The sequence below is a fragment of the Brienomyrus brachyistius genome, unplaced genomic scaffold, assembly GCF_023856365.1.
Source record: "Brienomyrus brachyistius isolate T26 unplaced genomic scaffold, BBRACH_0.4 scaffold59, whole genome shotgun sequence".
NCBI classification, from domain to species: domain Eukaryota; kingdom Metazoa; phylum Chordata; class Actinopteri; order Osteoglossiformes; family Mormyridae; genus Brienomyrus; species Brienomyrus brachyistius.
Genome location: NW_026042334.1, coordinates 1,623,427 through 1,640,725, shown reverse-complemented (window position 1 = coordinate 1,640,725; position 17,299 = coordinate 1,623,427). Strand labels below are relative to the sequence as shown.

The 17,299-nt window shown below is 42.5% G+C and overlaps 2 protein-coding genes across 3 annotated transcripts; both read left to right on the top strand.

Moving 5' to 3' along the window:
* The first annotated feature begins 344 nt into the window (after positions 1-344).
* On the top strand, positions 345-13,403 carry nos2b (nitric oxide synthase 2b, inducible). The gene is made up of 26 exons (XM_049001572.1): positions 345-433; positions 609-680; positions 765-857; positions 1,519-1,667; positions 2,156-2,318; positions 2,437-2,528; positions 2,653-2,794; positions 2,895-3,034; positions 4,209-4,383; positions 5,899-6,000; positions 6,208-6,402; positions 7,324-7,403; positions 7,491-7,635; positions 7,841-7,945; positions 8,065-8,114; positions 8,373-8,547; positions 8,688-8,820; positions 8,971-9,049; positions 9,659-9,849; positions 10,131-10,300; positions 10,724-10,934; positions 11,019-11,106; positions 11,283-11,404; positions 11,861-12,009; positions 12,237-12,431; positions 12,633-13,403. The coding sequence occupies exons 2-26, from the start codon at positions 624-626 to the stop codon at positions 12,681-12,683; spliced, it is 3,252 nt and encodes a 1,083-aa protein (XP_048857529.1). The 5' UTR covers positions 345-433; positions 609-623; the 3' UTR covers positions 12,684-13,403.
* Positions 13,404-14,154: 751 nt separating this feature from the next.
* Positions 14,155-16,998, top strand: mrps23 (mitochondrial ribosomal protein S23). Of its 2 annotated transcripts, none has more exons than XM_049001566.1 (5): positions 14,155-14,348; positions 14,759-14,938; positions 15,216-15,293; positions 15,389-15,524; positions 16,201-16,998. In XM_049001566.1, the coding sequence occupies exons 1-5, from the start codon at positions 14,305-14,307 to the stop codon at positions 16,336-16,338; spliced, it is 576 nt and encodes a 191-aa protein (XP_048857523.1). In that variant the 5' UTR covers positions 14,155-14,304; the 3' UTR covers positions 16,339-16,998. The 2 variants fall into 2 exon arrangements, with proteins under 2 accessions (XP_048857523.1, XP_048857524.1); XM_049001567.1 differs by having other exon boundaries at positions 14,158-14,348; positions 15,389-15,512.
* Positions 16,999-17,299: the final 301 nt, after the last annotated feature.

Genomic DNA, 17,299 nt, shown 5'->3' with positions numbered 1-17,299 from the left:
GGCTCTTATATGAAATAAAAATTTACCAATGAATATCCCATTGAAACACCCCCCCCCACACACACACACACACACACACACCTCCACCCCCACTGTGGCTGGTATGAAACACCTGTTCGTCTTGGCACTCGTGTTTTTTCTTTTTCTTTTTTTCCCCCCAATATTTTTTTTGCCCTTTTAAAAGTTACATTTTTGGGATTATTAGCGGGTGGAGCTAGATTGAGATCTCGCGCAGTGGATGCCACTCCCGTTTACGGTAAAGACCTCTAGTTTACCGGACCTACGAATTATTTTTCCTTGTTTCGTTATCGTCTTCCCCCCCACACCCACCATTCGAATACTATATAAGATCTACATCCATAGTTATTGTTTCACAGTTGCAGACATCCTTGGTATGCAACGCGTCTGATCAGATACTTGTAGAAAGGCTGAGGTAACTGCTAGTACAGGGAGTGTATCTTTACTTTTCCGTTATGTGATATCACTATTGAATATATGTGTTTTAGCAATTACACTCCTTCTTTTAGTCTGTTTTGCTTTATTAAAGTATTAATATATTTAAATAGCCTTACTTATAAAACATTGTTGTGTACCTTTTTCCTTTTAAGCATTTCGTTGACAATATGAAAGTGCTTCAAGAAGAAAACGTTAAAAATACACGCCAAACGGAGGTGATCAAGGTACTGAATTTTCAATACTTTCAATTGTATTTATACGCATGTCAGCTTGACTGTGATATTAATCTGCTACCCTTCCCGGGACAGAGAGCGGCGCCCGGCAGATGCCCGTTTCTGCACGTCCGCAACCTGATTGACGGTTCAAACTGTCAGGACACTTTGCATCATAAAGCTGTCAAGGTATAAAAACAATTATTTTCATTCCATCCCACAACACGATGTTGGCAAATTGTCATAGTAATATTTATCTAGTTTATAAAAGCTATAAGTTGCTTTTTGTTTATTAGTTAAAATAACGCGGTCGCGCCATATGACTGTGATGTCGCGTTTAACGTATGCGGTCTTAGGGGTCAATGTGTATTATAACTTTGTGCGTTTTGAATACTCCGAATTGAATACTTGTTGAATGATTTTTATATCTATCGATCTGTCTGTCTGTCTACTTTATGCTATTTCTGTAAATATGTTAGTAAGTGTTATAGATTTCAGAGCAAAGTGAGTGTTTTATTTGAATGCTGTATAAATCTTTAACGTTAATTATCCATGTATCAGTACATTTTGAGTTCATTATTAACTTAATAACTACGACTGCATTAGAGAAGGATCCCAAATGAGCCTGATTAAGGTGAGGGGAACATTACATAAGAAAATAAGGACTTTTCTGACAGATGTCTGAGTATTTATATTAATATATGTTAATATATATTTCATATTTTTATATATATTTTTTAATTTGTATTGAATATGAAAATTTCCTTGTGACAAAAAAAAAACTGAAGAAGCATTGAGCTTATAATTCATAACTTGTAACCAAAACATATGCACTTTTACCCTCCCCTAGAATCAGCTTTGTACATCAAAAGTATGTGAGAATTCCAAAATGACACCCAAGACACTGGTGGTCGGGCCGCAGAAATGCCCCGCTTCCCCAAACGACATCCTAATGCAAGCCATTGACTTCATCAACCAGTACTACAACTCTCAGAAAATGTGAGCTGACCAACAGACATATCATTAAAGAAATATTTTCAGCACAAATGTGTTTTTCGTACCAAACGCTTTTATGTAAATTCTAAATAATGTGCTCTGCCTCAGAAGCAATGTCACAACTGAGCTGAAGTTCTGGATAAGAATAAAACACCAAGTAATTGATAGTATTACATAATAATACATTTAGTGTGGAATTAAATGTTGTGTAATGATGAGTAATGATGTGGCATAGATTTAAGATGCACATGTTTTGTGTATTAAGTGAGCATGGATTCATTTTCAGTGTTTAAAGCTGATTAGAGTCACCTCAATTTTATGATATAACATTGTAATTATAATGTGTCATAATATAAGTTTAATATTATAATATAATTATAATACATTATAATATAAGATAATACTAAATTAGATTAATATTAAAGTTGAGCCAGTACTACTCTTGTATGAAATGGAGTTTGAGTGACTAATTCCTTCATATTGATTTGTAGTGCTAAAACTGAAGACCATCTTGCCCGCTTGGAAGCTGTCGTCAAGGAGATAGATACCACGGGAACCTATCAGCTGACCATGGAAGAGCTGGTGTTCGGGGCCAAACAAGCATGGCGAAACGCCCCGAGATGCATTGGCAGGATCCAGTGGTCGAACTTGCAGGTGAGTAGTGAAGGCTGTCCGGACCACATCTTAATTTCATCCCGACCCAAATGAGTGGTATAGAAGACGGCAGGATTGTTCCTTAATTTCTTAAACGTGCTTCTCGATTGGCGCACAGGTGTTTGATGCGCGAAAGTGCAGCACAGCCCGAGAAATGTTCAACTGCCTGTGCAGGCACTTAGAATTCGCCACAAACGGAGGGAACTTGAGGTAGGTGACGTCTTCCAGAATCTCCACTGCTGGTATTTGGCTCGAGGTTATTATTTAAACCTTAAAAGAGATGGGCCACAGTTTCGCCTTTTGATAAAACGGTCATTGTCGCTTTCCCCAACAGGTCTACAATTACGATTTTCCCCCAGAGAAGGGATGGGAAGAATGACTTCAGAGTGTGGAACAGTCAGCTGGTACGGTACGCTGGGTACCACATGTCGGATGGGAGCATTCAAGGCGATCCAGCCAGCACTGAGTTTACAGAGGTAGCTGTCAGAGGCGTCTGATGTTTATAACCCCTCTAGCTTCTCTTTTATCTTTCATTTAGAACCTCACTGTAATACCACACTCCTCCTATCTCCTTAGCTTTGCATCCAGCTGGGGTGGACACCAAAATATGGCAAGTTTGATGTGCTGCCTCTGGTCCTGCAAGCTAACGGCGAAGATCCTGAGGTCTTTGACATTCCTCCAGAGCTCATCCTAGAAGTCCCAATGGAGCATCCTCAGTGAGTCTGACAATGCACCTTCCATGAAAATAAATCAGTTCCACTGTATAAATGCTGAGAGTTCAGTGTCAGGAATTAATTAGTTACTCATTTGATTCTCGGTCAGCCTGCCTATTTATTGAACATGTAAATGTAAATTGAACATTGACGTAAAATAGAAGCGTATTGTGGAAATAGACACATGGTCATTTTAGAAATCAAAGGAACGTTAGGCTGTTAGAATATTGACATTCTAAAATGGTTACAAATTTGTAGGCCTTGAGAGACAGAGCGTATCTGATTTTCATCACACCTCATCCCATATTTGCCTAATTAAATCAATTGTTTTTTTTAATGACTGAATAAGACCAGTCTCCTTTCTCTGGGGAGCTAAAAATTTAAAGAGACCTTTCAAACTAACTGGCCCCTGGAATTTGGGGACCAGTGCTAATCTGGAGAGCCCTACACCCAACAGAATGTATTGTTGGAGTACATTCTTTCACCCGATATTAAACAATTGAAACCAAAAGCCTAATTATCTAGGAAAGCTGATTTCTCTGCCTCTTTAAATACCAGCCACTTAAAACCAGTTCATTAATCTCTACGAGCAGAGCCAGAGGTTAAATCAAGCATTTTAAGTGCACTAGTGGAATGAGGCACAGATGCGGTGGTCCTGTTTCTGTAGGATTAACGTCCCGAGCGAATTCCCACATCACTAATTACACACCTTGGAACCTTCCATAATTTTCTGAAATTGTGTCTTCTCTTATTGTCCCAAGGATCAATTAGCACTATTATAGTCAATTTTTACTATCACAAAAATGACAGGATAATGTTTTGGCAGTGCCAGGAAGTAAACAGCTACTCAGTTGACACCAAATACTTCAAATAACAGAAACGTTTGTGCAATATTTAATCATTTTGAGGCATTAATTAATATATTTACTGCCATACTATGCATATGTACTACTAGTATATTTTATTGTACTGGACTAAATACTTACTACTGCTATATGTTACTATGCTATGCTATTGTGTACTATATGCACTATAAGTCATTGAGTATCTAAACCATTTAACTATGTATAGAAGTGCAGCCCTTTTAGGTTATTTAGATTTATCTTTTAGGTTAAAATGCACATATTCCCTTGTTTGGATGGTGGCTGTTAGACTGATGACCTCCCACCCTGCCCAGGTATGAGTGGTTTGGGGACCTGCAGCTCAAGTGGTACGCCCTCCCCGCAGTCGCCAACATGTTACTGGAGGTGGGGGGGCTGGAGTTTTCTGCCTGTCCCTTCAATGGCTGGTACATGGGCACGGAGATCGGGGCGCGGGACTTTTGTGACCCACAGCGCTACAACATCCTGGAGGTGAGGATGGTCACCCCTTCTCATGTTACGTAGAAGTATTCGAGAAAGTGACTTAAACTTACATTACAAGGTGCCAGTCAAACATAGCTGTCAACCTATTTTAGTCCACCAGATGTCCCTCCCCTAAATAATTGATGGTAAGTGTGGTCTGTGATAAGCATCTCAAATAGACAAAATTACGTATGCCCTCACGAGACCGTGTTTTCCATTAAGAGCTTAGATTAAATATTGGCATGCAGCGAGCCGGTCACAAATGTGAAAGCTCACTGTGGAACCATTTTGAGTGTGACGCAAGTTCTAATTGTTTGTTTGTGGTGCACGGCTTGAGAGAAAGGAACTAACTAATTAAAAGACAAGCTTTAATTGCTGCCACAAACATGTTTATAAACAAGTTAAGGACTACAACACCATGAAAAGAAACGGGACCAAAATACAAGGCAACGTTGAATCTGGCGGTATAACACAAGGTGGAAATGCTTGCTTAGCCAGATACCTTGTCAGATTTAAGGTAGTCTGAACTACATTTAAGTGGATAAAGATATAATTCATTCAATTCAGACTACCTTAAATCCAACAAGCTATCTGACTATTCAAGAAATCCTGCCTCGAAAAATTCCCCTTAGGGCTGTAAAATGATTATTTTTTTTATCATAATTAATCATAAATATAGTCACAGTACATTCAGTACAGGAATGTATTTATCTTTCTCAAAGAAAATAAACTAAGTAACAATATTTCCTCGCCTTTCCCCTCAGTCAGCATCCCTTTGAATCTGGCATTTTGCGCAACGTTACGACCAAAGTTCTTGCGTGGTTTACAACCAATAAGGAATGCTACAATTTCAATGAAAAATCTCTGCACATACTATCTTCCCATTTGGATATCAAGTTACCGCACGTGTTAACACAGTCAGGGAAATAATATCAGGTTACTGCTTTAAGCTAACGCTAATGAGTTGACTTTGACAGCCCCTGTGAAAAAGACAGAACCTGGGCGACAAAACTGGGCGTCCCTAACAAGGCCCTACGGCCGGTCCAGTCCCTCAAACCCAAAGGGGCCTGGTTCTACTCTTCATTGAATCAGGGACGTCGTGTAGGTTATGTGAATTGGCAGCGTTTTTACAGTCATGATAGATCCTCAACCCAAAATGCTGGTGGTGCCAGTGTTCGAGTTAGAGGAACGTAAGTCAGAGAAACATGCATGTCTATGATTACGCTCTAGCACTTAGTGTTTATTAAAGCCTTGTCTTTGTTCAGCAGTGTGCTCTGAGTTTTCATTTGAGGGCTTCGTTTGAGGTAAAATTACGAAGAAAATACAAGCTGAAATAAAAATGGTGGAAGCTCATAAAATTGAAATCAAAATGAAAAAGAAACAAAAGTGAAAAAGTGTTGATTAAAACTAGTTTTTAAAACAAACTAAAATGACCTTATTCACACTGCCTTGTGTCAGCACGTTTAAATTATTTTTCACTTTCTCTTTTCTATCTGTTTTTCGTTCTTTGCTTCGCTTTCAAAGACTGTTGGCAGCAAGATGGGACTGGAGACAGACAACCCCTCCTCGCTCTGGAAGGACGTGGCCTTGGTAGCCGTCAACATCGCTGTCATGCACAGCTTCCAGGTACAGGCATCTGCGCGTTACGCTCGGGGGCTGGCTGCTCTCGTTGTTACTCGTTTCACAACGTAAAATATGCGGTAGCTCAAATTTGACTAAAAGAAATCTATAAGGAAACGTTTCTGGTATTTGTTCCCGGTAACTGAACGTCCCGGATACTGACTTCCAGGAAATGTAATTACCAATGCCTGGTTTTCTTATGGGGGGATACAGAAGCATAATGTGACCATCACGGACCATCACTCTGCCGCTGAGTCCTTCATAAGACACATGGAGACCGAGTTCCAGCTGCGGGGAGGCTGCCCAGCTGACTGGACCTGGCTGGTTCCACCCATGTCTGGCTCCCTCACGCCTGTCTTCCACCAGGAGATGGTCAACTACGTCCTCTCACCTTTCTTTTACTATCAGGTGCCGTGATCTACTTCTTGCCTCAACAAGCTCATTAATTACAGCATGTTAATAATTAAACACGAGTTGCCTTCAGTCATCCATCATGAAGCGGGATTTGTTGGTTAGCTAGATAACTTGTTGAATTTAAGGTACCCCAGTTTAAATGGACTTTACGTTCATTCATATACATTTAGCCCAGACCACCTTAAATCTGACAAGTTATCTTGCTAACCTAATATTTCAGCTTTATAATACAATCCCCAATTCAATCGAAGAACACATAGACTTAGTAGCCACTTTTTAAGTGCACCTAGCTATAATTAGGTAGGTCCCACATTTTTTCTGTGTGCTATATTCAATTGTAGCCACATGATTGGCTGTGGGGCGGCATGGTGGTGCAGTGGTTAGCAGTGTCGCCTCACACCTCTGGGACCCGGGTTCGAGTCTCCGCCTGGGTCACATGTGTGCGGAGTTTGCATGTTCTCCCCGTGTCGTCGTGGGGTTTCCTCCGGGTACTCCGGTTTCCCCCCACAGTCCAAAAACATGCTGAGGCTAATTGGAGTTGCTGAATTGCCCGTAGGTGTGCATGTGTGAGTGAATGGTGTGTGAGTGTGCCCTGCGATGGGCTGGCCCCCCATCCTGGGTTGTTCCCTGCCTCGTGCCCATTGATTCCGGGATAGGCTCCGGACCCCCCGCGACCCAATAGGATAAGCGGTTTGGAAAATGGATGGATGGATGGATGATTGGCTGTTTGCATTAGCAAGCAGCTGCAGCTAAAAAATCGGCCAATGAGTGTGGAGTAGATTTATTGCTATATCCAGAATACGGAATATCAACCACTCTGAGCCATGCATGTCAAATTTGCATGTTCATCTAAGTTGGCTATCATTTCTATCATTTCCTCATCTGCTTTTTTTTCTACTTTTATGCTTTTCACAGCCAGATCCCTGGTTGACACACAAGTGGAAAAATAACGTGTGGAGACAAAGGAAACTCGTGTCTTTCAAAGGACTAGCCAGGTAAAGCACTGAACGACCAGCTGGTACAATCCACACTGTCTACTGCCGGCTGGAACGTGAAACACATGAGACTGCATCTTCCTGCAGGGTGGTCCTCTTCTGCTCCGCGGCGATGCGCCGCTTCATTGCTCAGAGGGTACGGTGTACCGTGATTTACGCCACAGAGACGGGCAAATCACAGTCCTTCGCCAAAAAACTCAACTCGATGCTGAACAGTGCCTTCAATTCCAGGGTAAGAGACCCACCTCCCTTGACTACTAGAGGTCTTATAAACATGTGACATCTTAATCCTCCATGGTTTTACCCAAGTAATACTTTATTTATACAAACAAAATGAGAAAAGAGAAAGACGTCTTTTAATGCATATTTCGGGACCTGAATGCTATACTGGAAGTAAACCCCATTGTGTATGTGTAACTGGTTCTGGCCTCACGCAGGTGCTGTGTATGCATGACTATAATATCACCGACCTGGAGAAAGAGGCCTTTCTGGTTGTGGTAACCAGCACCTTTGGCAATGGAGAATCCCCAGAGAATGGAAAGGTCTGCATTTATAATGACCTTTCAACAGCCTCTATGACTTTTTCTCATTGATTAATAGTCAATGAAGTTGACTTTTTCTATCCTTCTTGTTCTTATGTTCTTATGTCTTCATCTTACAGAGCTTCTGGAAGGATCTTTCTGCCTTGTCGCGCCTTAAAAACAAATTCAGGTACATCCCTCATGGAAAGAACATTTTAAACTGAATTTGAGGAAGCACTTCTTTACACAGCATGTAGTTAGAGTATGGAATAGTCTTTCTGTTAGTGTAGCGAAAGCTATTACTTAAGTTCTCCCCAAACGAGCTTGATGGGCCGAATGGCCCCCTCTTGTTTGTAAATTTCTTATGTTCTTTAATACTGCCCCTAAACCTAAGGAGAGGATTGGTTGGATGGAGATGGGTAATGCTGGCTATTCTCCTGCTGGATAGGTACTGTGTGTTTGGCCTGGGCTCCCGCATGTACCCACAGTTCTGTGCTTTCGCCCGAACTGTGGACACCAAGCTTGCGGCTCTCGGGGCCAAGCGCTTGACATCCATGGGAGAGGGTGATGAGCTGGGAGGACAGGACAAAGCCTTCATCATCTGGGCCAAGAAAGCCTTCGCGGTAGGCCAACGGAATGTTTTTATTTTTAGTCATGTTTACTGTCATTTTGTATTTGTTAAAAAAAAAAAAGATCACTGGTTCATGTTTGTCTTTGCTGCCTCTCCATCGCCTGATTGTTGTCGTTGATTTCTGGGCAAAAGGATGCCTGTCAGGAATTTGGAATCACTACCCAGCTGGATATCCGGCTGCCAGGGATGGACCAGCACACTGATGATTGGGACCCAAAGAGATACCAGCTGCAGCACAAAAAATCCTCGCAGGACCACATCGCCGGTAAGCCTCTTCCAGTCTGAGTCGACTGCAGATATCACTACATAGGATCTCTTCAATAATTAATCCAAATGCCTTCTAGTCGTATTTTATAGGCTCCGCCAAGTTGTACATTGCATGATTTTAATGCACCTTCTCTGTCTTCATCTGCAGCCCTCTCAGCCATCCACGCCAAAAAAATTATCCCCATGAAACTGAAGAGAAGGCAGAACCTCCAGAGCTCTCAGTCAAGGTGCAGGGCCCGTTACGTTCTCCTCTTGTGTCCCATTTCTGTGGATCTCCGCCATAACCGATCCTAGACCTGAGATGCATGCTCCCCATTGGCTGACTCTTAAGCATGACAGTCTTTGGATTCTCGTCACGCTATGTGGTTTAATTGTCCCTTGCTCAAATCATGCTGGCAGGGAATAAATTATACTGGATTTGGTCCATGTCAAGGGACGTGCCGAGCTTTGATATTCAGTTAAATCAGGAGTAAAAAAAAATCAGTCGATCTTTTTCTCCTAAGACATTAAACAGGTTGTGCTGTTCTTGAGATCCAAATTGTATTTAAAACCAGATAAAAGTACAAATATATGGCCCTGTTTGGGTCATACAAAGACATGTGACTTACTACCGTAATGTATGTCATTGTGTTTTATTTGTTCACGTGGTTTAAGTTTCACAATAGATGCTCTATTTCCTTTATGGGAATGAAGTATGTATACATCAGTAAAGTATGTGAGCACAACATGCCACGTATTGCAGAAGACTGAGACTCCTTATGATGAACTCTACAGTGCTTCAGGGTACGGTGTGGCATGCAGGAAGGTGCCAATCGCTATTGCATTTGATGTTTCAGCCGTACCACTATTCTGGTGGAGCTGGAGAGTGACGACAGCGCAGAGGGCGTGCAGTACCTGCCCGGTGACCACGTTGGGCTTTTCCCGGGGAACTCGACGCAGCTGGTCACTGGCATCCTTAAGCACGTCGCCAATGCACCACCTAGCAACCAGAGTGTGCAACTTCAGTATCGATCGGGCACAAGTGCAGGTATGTTGCTCTAGGGACCGTCTGACTCCGTTTTCCGAAAAATAAAACAAAAAAAACAATGTATGTCCCCCTTGGATAAAAACATCTGGTAAATCAGACGAACTGTAACGAAGGAGACCCTGCCCCCAACCTCCCACCCCCCCCACCCTCATCTGTGGTGCTGTTATTTTGAGGGTCATGGGTCTGTACACTGGAATTCAGATAAAGTTCACCATGGCATCCAAATAGGTCATGACAAAGAATACGCATCGCCTCAAGGAAATGCTTTCTCTGTGCCACAGATGGAAACGAAGGCTGGCAGGCCAATGACCACATCCCAGCATGCACTCTGTCCCAGGCACTGACCTACTTCCTGGACATTACCACGCCCCCTTCGCAGAATCTTCTTCACAAGCTGTCTCAGCTGGCGGGCCAAGAGTGTCATCGGCAAAGGCTGTTAAAGCTAGCTCGGGTAAGTGCACCTGCAGCACTGGCCCTACGCTTCGAGTCTAACTTACCCTCAGCTGTACCCCAGACAGTGTAATATGTCCTCCCACTCTCTTCGGTCCCTCCAAGGGTATTGAAAACAGCTGAGACCATAATTTAGTAGCCATAAATTTTTGCAGTTATTGCTATTGCTTAGCAGACTAAAAAGACTGGAATGGCTTTTAACTCTGCTGGATAATCTACTGAGGCAATTTAGGCTGAGTACCTCATTTAGGAGGTACAAGAGAAAGCGCTCACTTTTCAGTCGTAAGTCCAGGTACTCAAGCGCTATACTATTTTATGACCAAGTTTATCCTTTAGATGAATGTTTTAGATCCCATTAAGCACTATTGCACAGGAGTGTAAAGGCAGGGATGTGAAGTTGAGAATGTCGTACTTGATCTTGTAGGATGCTGAGGAGTACAATTCCTGGAAAGCATTTCACAAGCCTACCTTCTTGGAGGTTCTGGAGGAATTCTCCTCCTTGGAGCCCCCGGGGACTTTCTTGCTCAGCCAGCTGCCTCCTTTAAAGCCCCGCCTCTATTCCATAAGCTCCTCCCCTGAACTCAACCCCAAGGAGATCCATCTTACTGTATCTGTGGTCAACTATCATACACAAGGTACGGAGTTTCTGCATGACTCGCAAAGCGCTGGCCCTCGGGTGGCTGTTTCCGAGTGGGTGACATCTGACCTTCACGTTCCAGATGGACAAGGTCCAATGCATCACGGTGTCTCCAGCACCTGGCTGAACACCATCAAGGAGGGAGACACGGTGCCTTGCTTTATCCGCAGGTATGAGACACCAGCATCTGTCGCCTTCTGTGCCTTAGGTGCATCTCGTCTTTTAGCTCCGTAGAAACCTATCTAGCCATTTTAAAACCAACCCCAGGCCAGCTGCAAATGCTGTACCATGTTGTTCATGTTGGGCCATTCTGAAGGCGTTTATTGGGTCTGTCTCTCACTTCCAGCTCCAGTGGTTTTCACCTCCCAGCAGAGCCCAGCTCTCCAGCCATCCTAGTGGGGACGGGCAGTGGCATCGCCCCCTTCAGGGGCTTTTGGCAACAGCGGCTGTATGACACGCAAACTAAAGGTAACGTGGGAAAAAGTTTCTGTGATTAACATCCCCAAGGCCTGTGACACACATTACTGTAACACCTTTCATGAAAAAATAGTTGTGACTCTGAACACTAGGGCTGGGAATCAACCTGAGCTCATAATTTGTTCTGATTTTGATTCCTAAGCGCCCGGTTCAATTCAAATTCTATTTGATTTCGATTTAATTTTGTTACATGTTTTTAAAAAAAGATTAGCATACTGTAGTTACCACATAATGTCTATTACCATGTAAAACAAGTAACCAGACAAGGTTGTTGTTAAGTAGAATTGGTCATATATTTGGGATTTTGTGAATCGATATTGAATTATCAAAACCAGTATCAAGAGGAATCATAAAATTGATATTTTTCCCCACTCCTACTGACCACTATAGTCTTCACTGGCTGTCTTGCCTGTATATTTATGCTATTTGGTCTTGTTGTGTGTCCAGGTCTGAGAGGCGCACCCATGACACTAGTGTTTGGTTGCCAAAGTTCAGACAAAGACCACGTCTACAAAGAGGAAACCCAGCAGATGATGAAGAATGGGGTGCTCAATGACGTCTTTCCTGCATACTCTCGTGATCCTGGCCACCCTAAGGTGTGGTTTTATTACTTAACTATGTCATCTGAGTATCCAGTTGTGTGTAGAAGCGATGATGCATAAATAATGCCTGTCTGCTTCTAATAAGGACCGTAACCTCATTGTTTGCTAAAATGAAATCAATAATCAAAGGAGTCCATAGAGTGGAAAGTATCGGTGTATGATAGCAGAACGTACACTGAACTGTTGGGATGACCTCATTTCCTTGTGGTCTCTATGATCAGATGTACGTCCAAGATGTCTTGAGGGAAAGGTTGGTACGAGAAGTGGTGAGGGTCCTGCACTGGGAACAGGGCCATCTCTATATCTGTGGGAATGGAAGAATGGTCCAGGATGTAACCAACACAGTGCAGGAGATCCTGGCCAAGCAACTGGAATTGAATCCCACCGCTGCTGTGGAATACATGGCCCAGCTCAAGGTAGGCATTGTTTTTTGACAAGAACAAAACATATATGTTGATACAGCAACAGTGAGTAAATGGAACCATCATTTTTGGTTGTCACTGAAAATATGTATAGTTAAACTTTGAGATGCTTGTATTGATCATCAGGCACCTGTACCATGTGAAACCATGATTTCTTTGTTACCGTAATTCACCTCGCTGTCTTGTTTTTGACAGCTCGAGAAGAGGTTCCACGTAGATGACTTTGGAGCAGTCCTTCGGACATAAGAGAAGCTAACTTGTGATCTGGCTCCGTAACGAGTCTAGAGAGCGGCGCAGACTTGGAGTCGAGAGATGGAGTCTCAGTCTTATAGTCTGAACTTCAAGTTAATGGCTCACTTTGCTGAAATTCATTCCTCTGCCAGTCTTCTGTTTATACAACAGATAGCTGTTGCCAGCCAAAATGCCAAGTGGACGCTGTGTGAGGGAGGAACAAGCATATGGGAACAGTTCCAGGCGTCACAGGCTGTGAAAATTATTTACAGTTCAGTTTCAAATGAGAAAGATATATGGCGATTGTACAGTTATCTTTGTTTTCTTTGATTACATGGATGGAATTCCATCTTGACCTGGTCATTTAAAACCTGTTCCCTTTTTGTGCTTTTGTGCATTCACTATCGGATTATATAATCTCTGTTTATGCACTTCTGTGTTTCTGTAGATGAAAAATTAACATACCGCAATTTATTGCCCTTCATAGCTTCCTGATAATCTCACTGTGTCGTATCCTTTAGAACATATTAAGCATTCATTGTTTATAGAACTTCCTACATTTTTTAAAGGTTTTTGTAACAAAATAAACCAGTATATTACTTACTAGTGCATGATTACAGCTCGTTTGACAATAGCACCATACTATATGATTTACAGAAACATTTATGTATGCAATTTGTAAATACTTTTAATGTTAACTACTGATGAAATAAAAATAAATATTTAAAAACTGAACGTGTTATATTGCTTATTGTTAACTTAAAAATGTAATTTGCTTTTATGAGGAAAAATGTTGCAATTCAGTGAGGAAGCCTTACTACATTATTCTGAAACCCAATAGTAGCTGTATTGTAGTGCTCACATTTACTACAAAGCATGGTGTGGATGGGGCCTATCATTGGCCACTATCCATCCATCCATCCATCCATCCATCCAATTTTTTACACACAACGTAGTTTACACTTATATTTCTCTCCAGTCAATGGCAGTTCTCAGTGTAAAAGTCACTGGTGAACAGGAAGACCACAAATGTAAATGTAACAGCTCAATGCAACAGTGATGTATAGAAAGACATCTCTGAACACGCAAGCAGTTAAATCTTGAAGCAAGTTTAGAGGTAAGGGAAGTCTTACACATTACTAGGTAGGGGTGCCTAATAAAGTGGCCAGAGTTTATAGGTATTTACTTAACCCACTGTAACTGTGATAGACTAACCTAATCATGATTGCTGAGCTTAAGATTGACCTCCACTCATAAGCACTGGGAACTTTAGACGGTAATTCTCTGGAAGGTTAACATAATTTTATAATCATTATTCATCTTAATAAAATGTATCCATAACAGAAAATAGTTACTATCACCTTTTCGAATTTCCTATCACGTTCAGGAAAAATGCATTTTAAGGGCAATTTTATACCCATTACAGTGTATATTATGTTTCATTGGTCAACTGACTTTGCGGTTCCGTTTGACCCGGAAGTGACGCGGCGGACGGCCATATTGTTTTCCGCCAAGCGCCGTAGCGAATGTTCACTGACTTGACATTTGCAGTTTTGGAAAACAGATGATGATCTACTGAAGTGTATGAAGGAATCTCCTGTTATAGTGTAGCATAGTCAGAGGTTATAACCGGACAATGGCTGGAAGCAGACTTGAAAAGTTTGGCACCATATTCACGCGGTAGGTTTGAAAGCCAGTTGTACTTGGATGCGTTACGTTCGCCGTTTTGGCATGAGAAAGATACTTCAAGGTTAAAAGGCGAGCTGCTCTTCGACTTGACATGCTTTTCCCAGATTGTGTTGCGTTAATATTAATTATTCGGCCATTATTTGCTATAAATATGTGACGGCTGTTTTGGGGTCAATTAATGATAATGATAATCTCTCTACAGGTTATAGTCTTGCATGGGTCACATAATACCATTGAATGTATTAAACATTTTCGTCAGATATTGTATTAGCTGTCAGTTGTTGTTAAACCTGACGTTATATTTCAGAAACCGCGCTCCAAGCTCCCTAATGCTAAGAGCTAGCTTTAGCATTAAATCCTAGAGTCAGACGAGCACTTTAATTTTCTGTCTCCCTATGTAGGATGGGCGATTTAATTCGCGGTGGAGTTGTGAAAGCAAAGGACGTTCCTGTCTGGTATGATATATACGCTGCTTTTCCACCGAAGAAGGATCCTCTGTACGTGAAGCCAATGGCTAAGAGATACGGGAAAGTGACAGTAACTGTGCCTGAAATATTCTACAAGGAGGATGCGGTTCGCGCGTAAGTTAGCTTTTGCTTTGTACAAAAGGGCCCAGACCTTTTAGTAACAGATATGGGTATTTTTAAAAATCTGCTATTTAAACTGTGCTATGTAAAATTTTAAATTGCGTGAAGAGTAGATATGGAAATTGGCAGCGAAGTATGAGGCACACGAAGAAAACGTGGGAACGATGTTAAGCAGTGTAAGGCCAGCAGGTGGTGCTGTTTGCCCGTGGTTGCTTTGACAAGTTCGCTAACTTCCGAAACCTGCTTGCACGTATGGATTTTTCTTTTTCAGAAAATTTTATGCAGTTTACGGGACTGGACCGAGGGCTTTTGAGCTCAGTAAATCCAACTTTATCTCCACCTGCCAACGGTAGTTTTTCTTTATTGTGTATTGTTTGGTTCTGTTCTGAGATGCCTGTTCAGGTAGGGTACAGTTTTTAAAGCAATATTTGGGTGGGACTGCAGGTTTGTGGAGAAGTACAGCGAGCTGGAGAGACAGGGCGAGGTGCCGGAAGAGGCGCTGTTCGAGGAGACAGGGAGGGCTCTCCTGGCGGAAGGAGTCATGCTCCGGAGACGAGGCGGACCCTCGGTCAGTGGAAAGGTGGAGCACAGGGCTGTCCTTAGCAAACATCAAGCATCTCTTTAATGGTCCTGTCCCTGATTTGGAGGGAAATCCACATCAATGTAACAGTGGGCTTTTTATCCTGTTAAATTAAGCGGTTACATAATATTTTTGAGCTATACTAGGATGCACTGTGGGAGAAAAAGTAATCTGTTCTGTGACTTGCCATGATGATTCATAGCAGAGACGACTTTCAGCTTTTTCTGTCGTTTTGATTTTTTAATCTCATAATTAGTGCTCATACTTTTCACAAGTAGCTTATAGAAGGATGTTTACTTTGAGGTATTTATAGATTTACTCGTATCAGAGGGTTTGGTCAATTTTCAAAAACAATACTCTTAAATATGCAAGTCCAGTCTTTTTTTGACAGAGAAGCCCTTAATCCTCTCTGTTTTTATTTCTTTATTTATTTATTGTGCTGTATAGTTTTATTACTACACCCTCTTATTTGTTTTTTATTGTAATGGAAGAACTAATTTGGCCTGATTCAACCTCATTCTTGCTTGGGATAATGTAAGAGTGGCATTGATACATACCTATTCTGTTGAACAGTTTGGCAGTACATTTATCACAGTCTGAAGCCATGTGTCTGAACTCGAGATAAGGGGAAATTAGTTTTAATTGGTGCCAGGCAGTGATATCTTTGTGCCTGCAGGTGGCGCCAGAGAACCGGGACCCTGTGCTGGGAATGAGGCTAAAGGACATGCTATCCGAGCTGCAGACAGACACGGCTGGAAAGGCACAGGCAGAGGGGGAGCAGGTACAGGGGGAGAGCACAGGGACGCCTCACTGAGACATTTTGCCCAACGACTGGCACATGCTCCATGGCCCAATCAGATTCCATCCCCTGTTCCGTCACTCCATGTGCAGCCTGATGGCAGTGGTGGAGTAGCAGTGTTTTTGGAGGGCTCTGCCCTCCTCTCCTAGCAGGTCACTGCTATCTGAATGCAGTTCTGGATCCACATTTAGTGTTTTTTGTTCCGAAAATCCTTTCCACGCCAGACCGGACTGGACTCATAACTCAAAGCCCCCTGCCCCCCCTTCACCACCACCACCAGCTTCATTGTTGCCCTGACAACGTCCTCGCTGACCTTCAACTGCAGGTGGTTTTGAATACAGGTTCATTCTTGGACGACGCTGAACCACGCAGGACCGACCAGCTGGCCTCACTGTCCCTTATCCCATGGACCTTGAGATGAAGAACAATTGTTTGCAGTGTGGGGGGGGGGGATTTCATAACCTGGAACACTTTTTGGACTTTCTCAGAATGCACGTGTTGGGACTTTCTGATGCAGTGACTCGGTGTACCATCGATACACCAGTGTTCCAGTGTACAGTTGTTACACCAAACAAACTTGTTTGCCGTTTGTCTTGTGGCCGTTATTGGCTACAGTGACCTGATGGGTATGTCTGTAACTTGTGTGGTCATTAAACAGTTTCCACATGCTTGTCACCCCTCCCCTTCCCAGTCTCTCCCCCTTCACTGGCCCTGAAGTATATTGTGCAGCACTTATTGTACATGGCATAGCTTTTGATGAAGACTTTGAGCGATTCCAGTGAACAGGATGATTTCCTGTGTCACTGGTTTTTCTTATTATTATTCTTTTTTAAAGCAGCCCTGAGGCGTCCTCATCAGAATACGTGGTAACGGCCGCCGAGGGGACCTTCCACACGTGATAACTGCAAGCTGCTTATTCCCAGATGCAGAGTGGCTTCACGGTGAATAGCCAGTGCGCTTTGAAATCGCAGGGTTC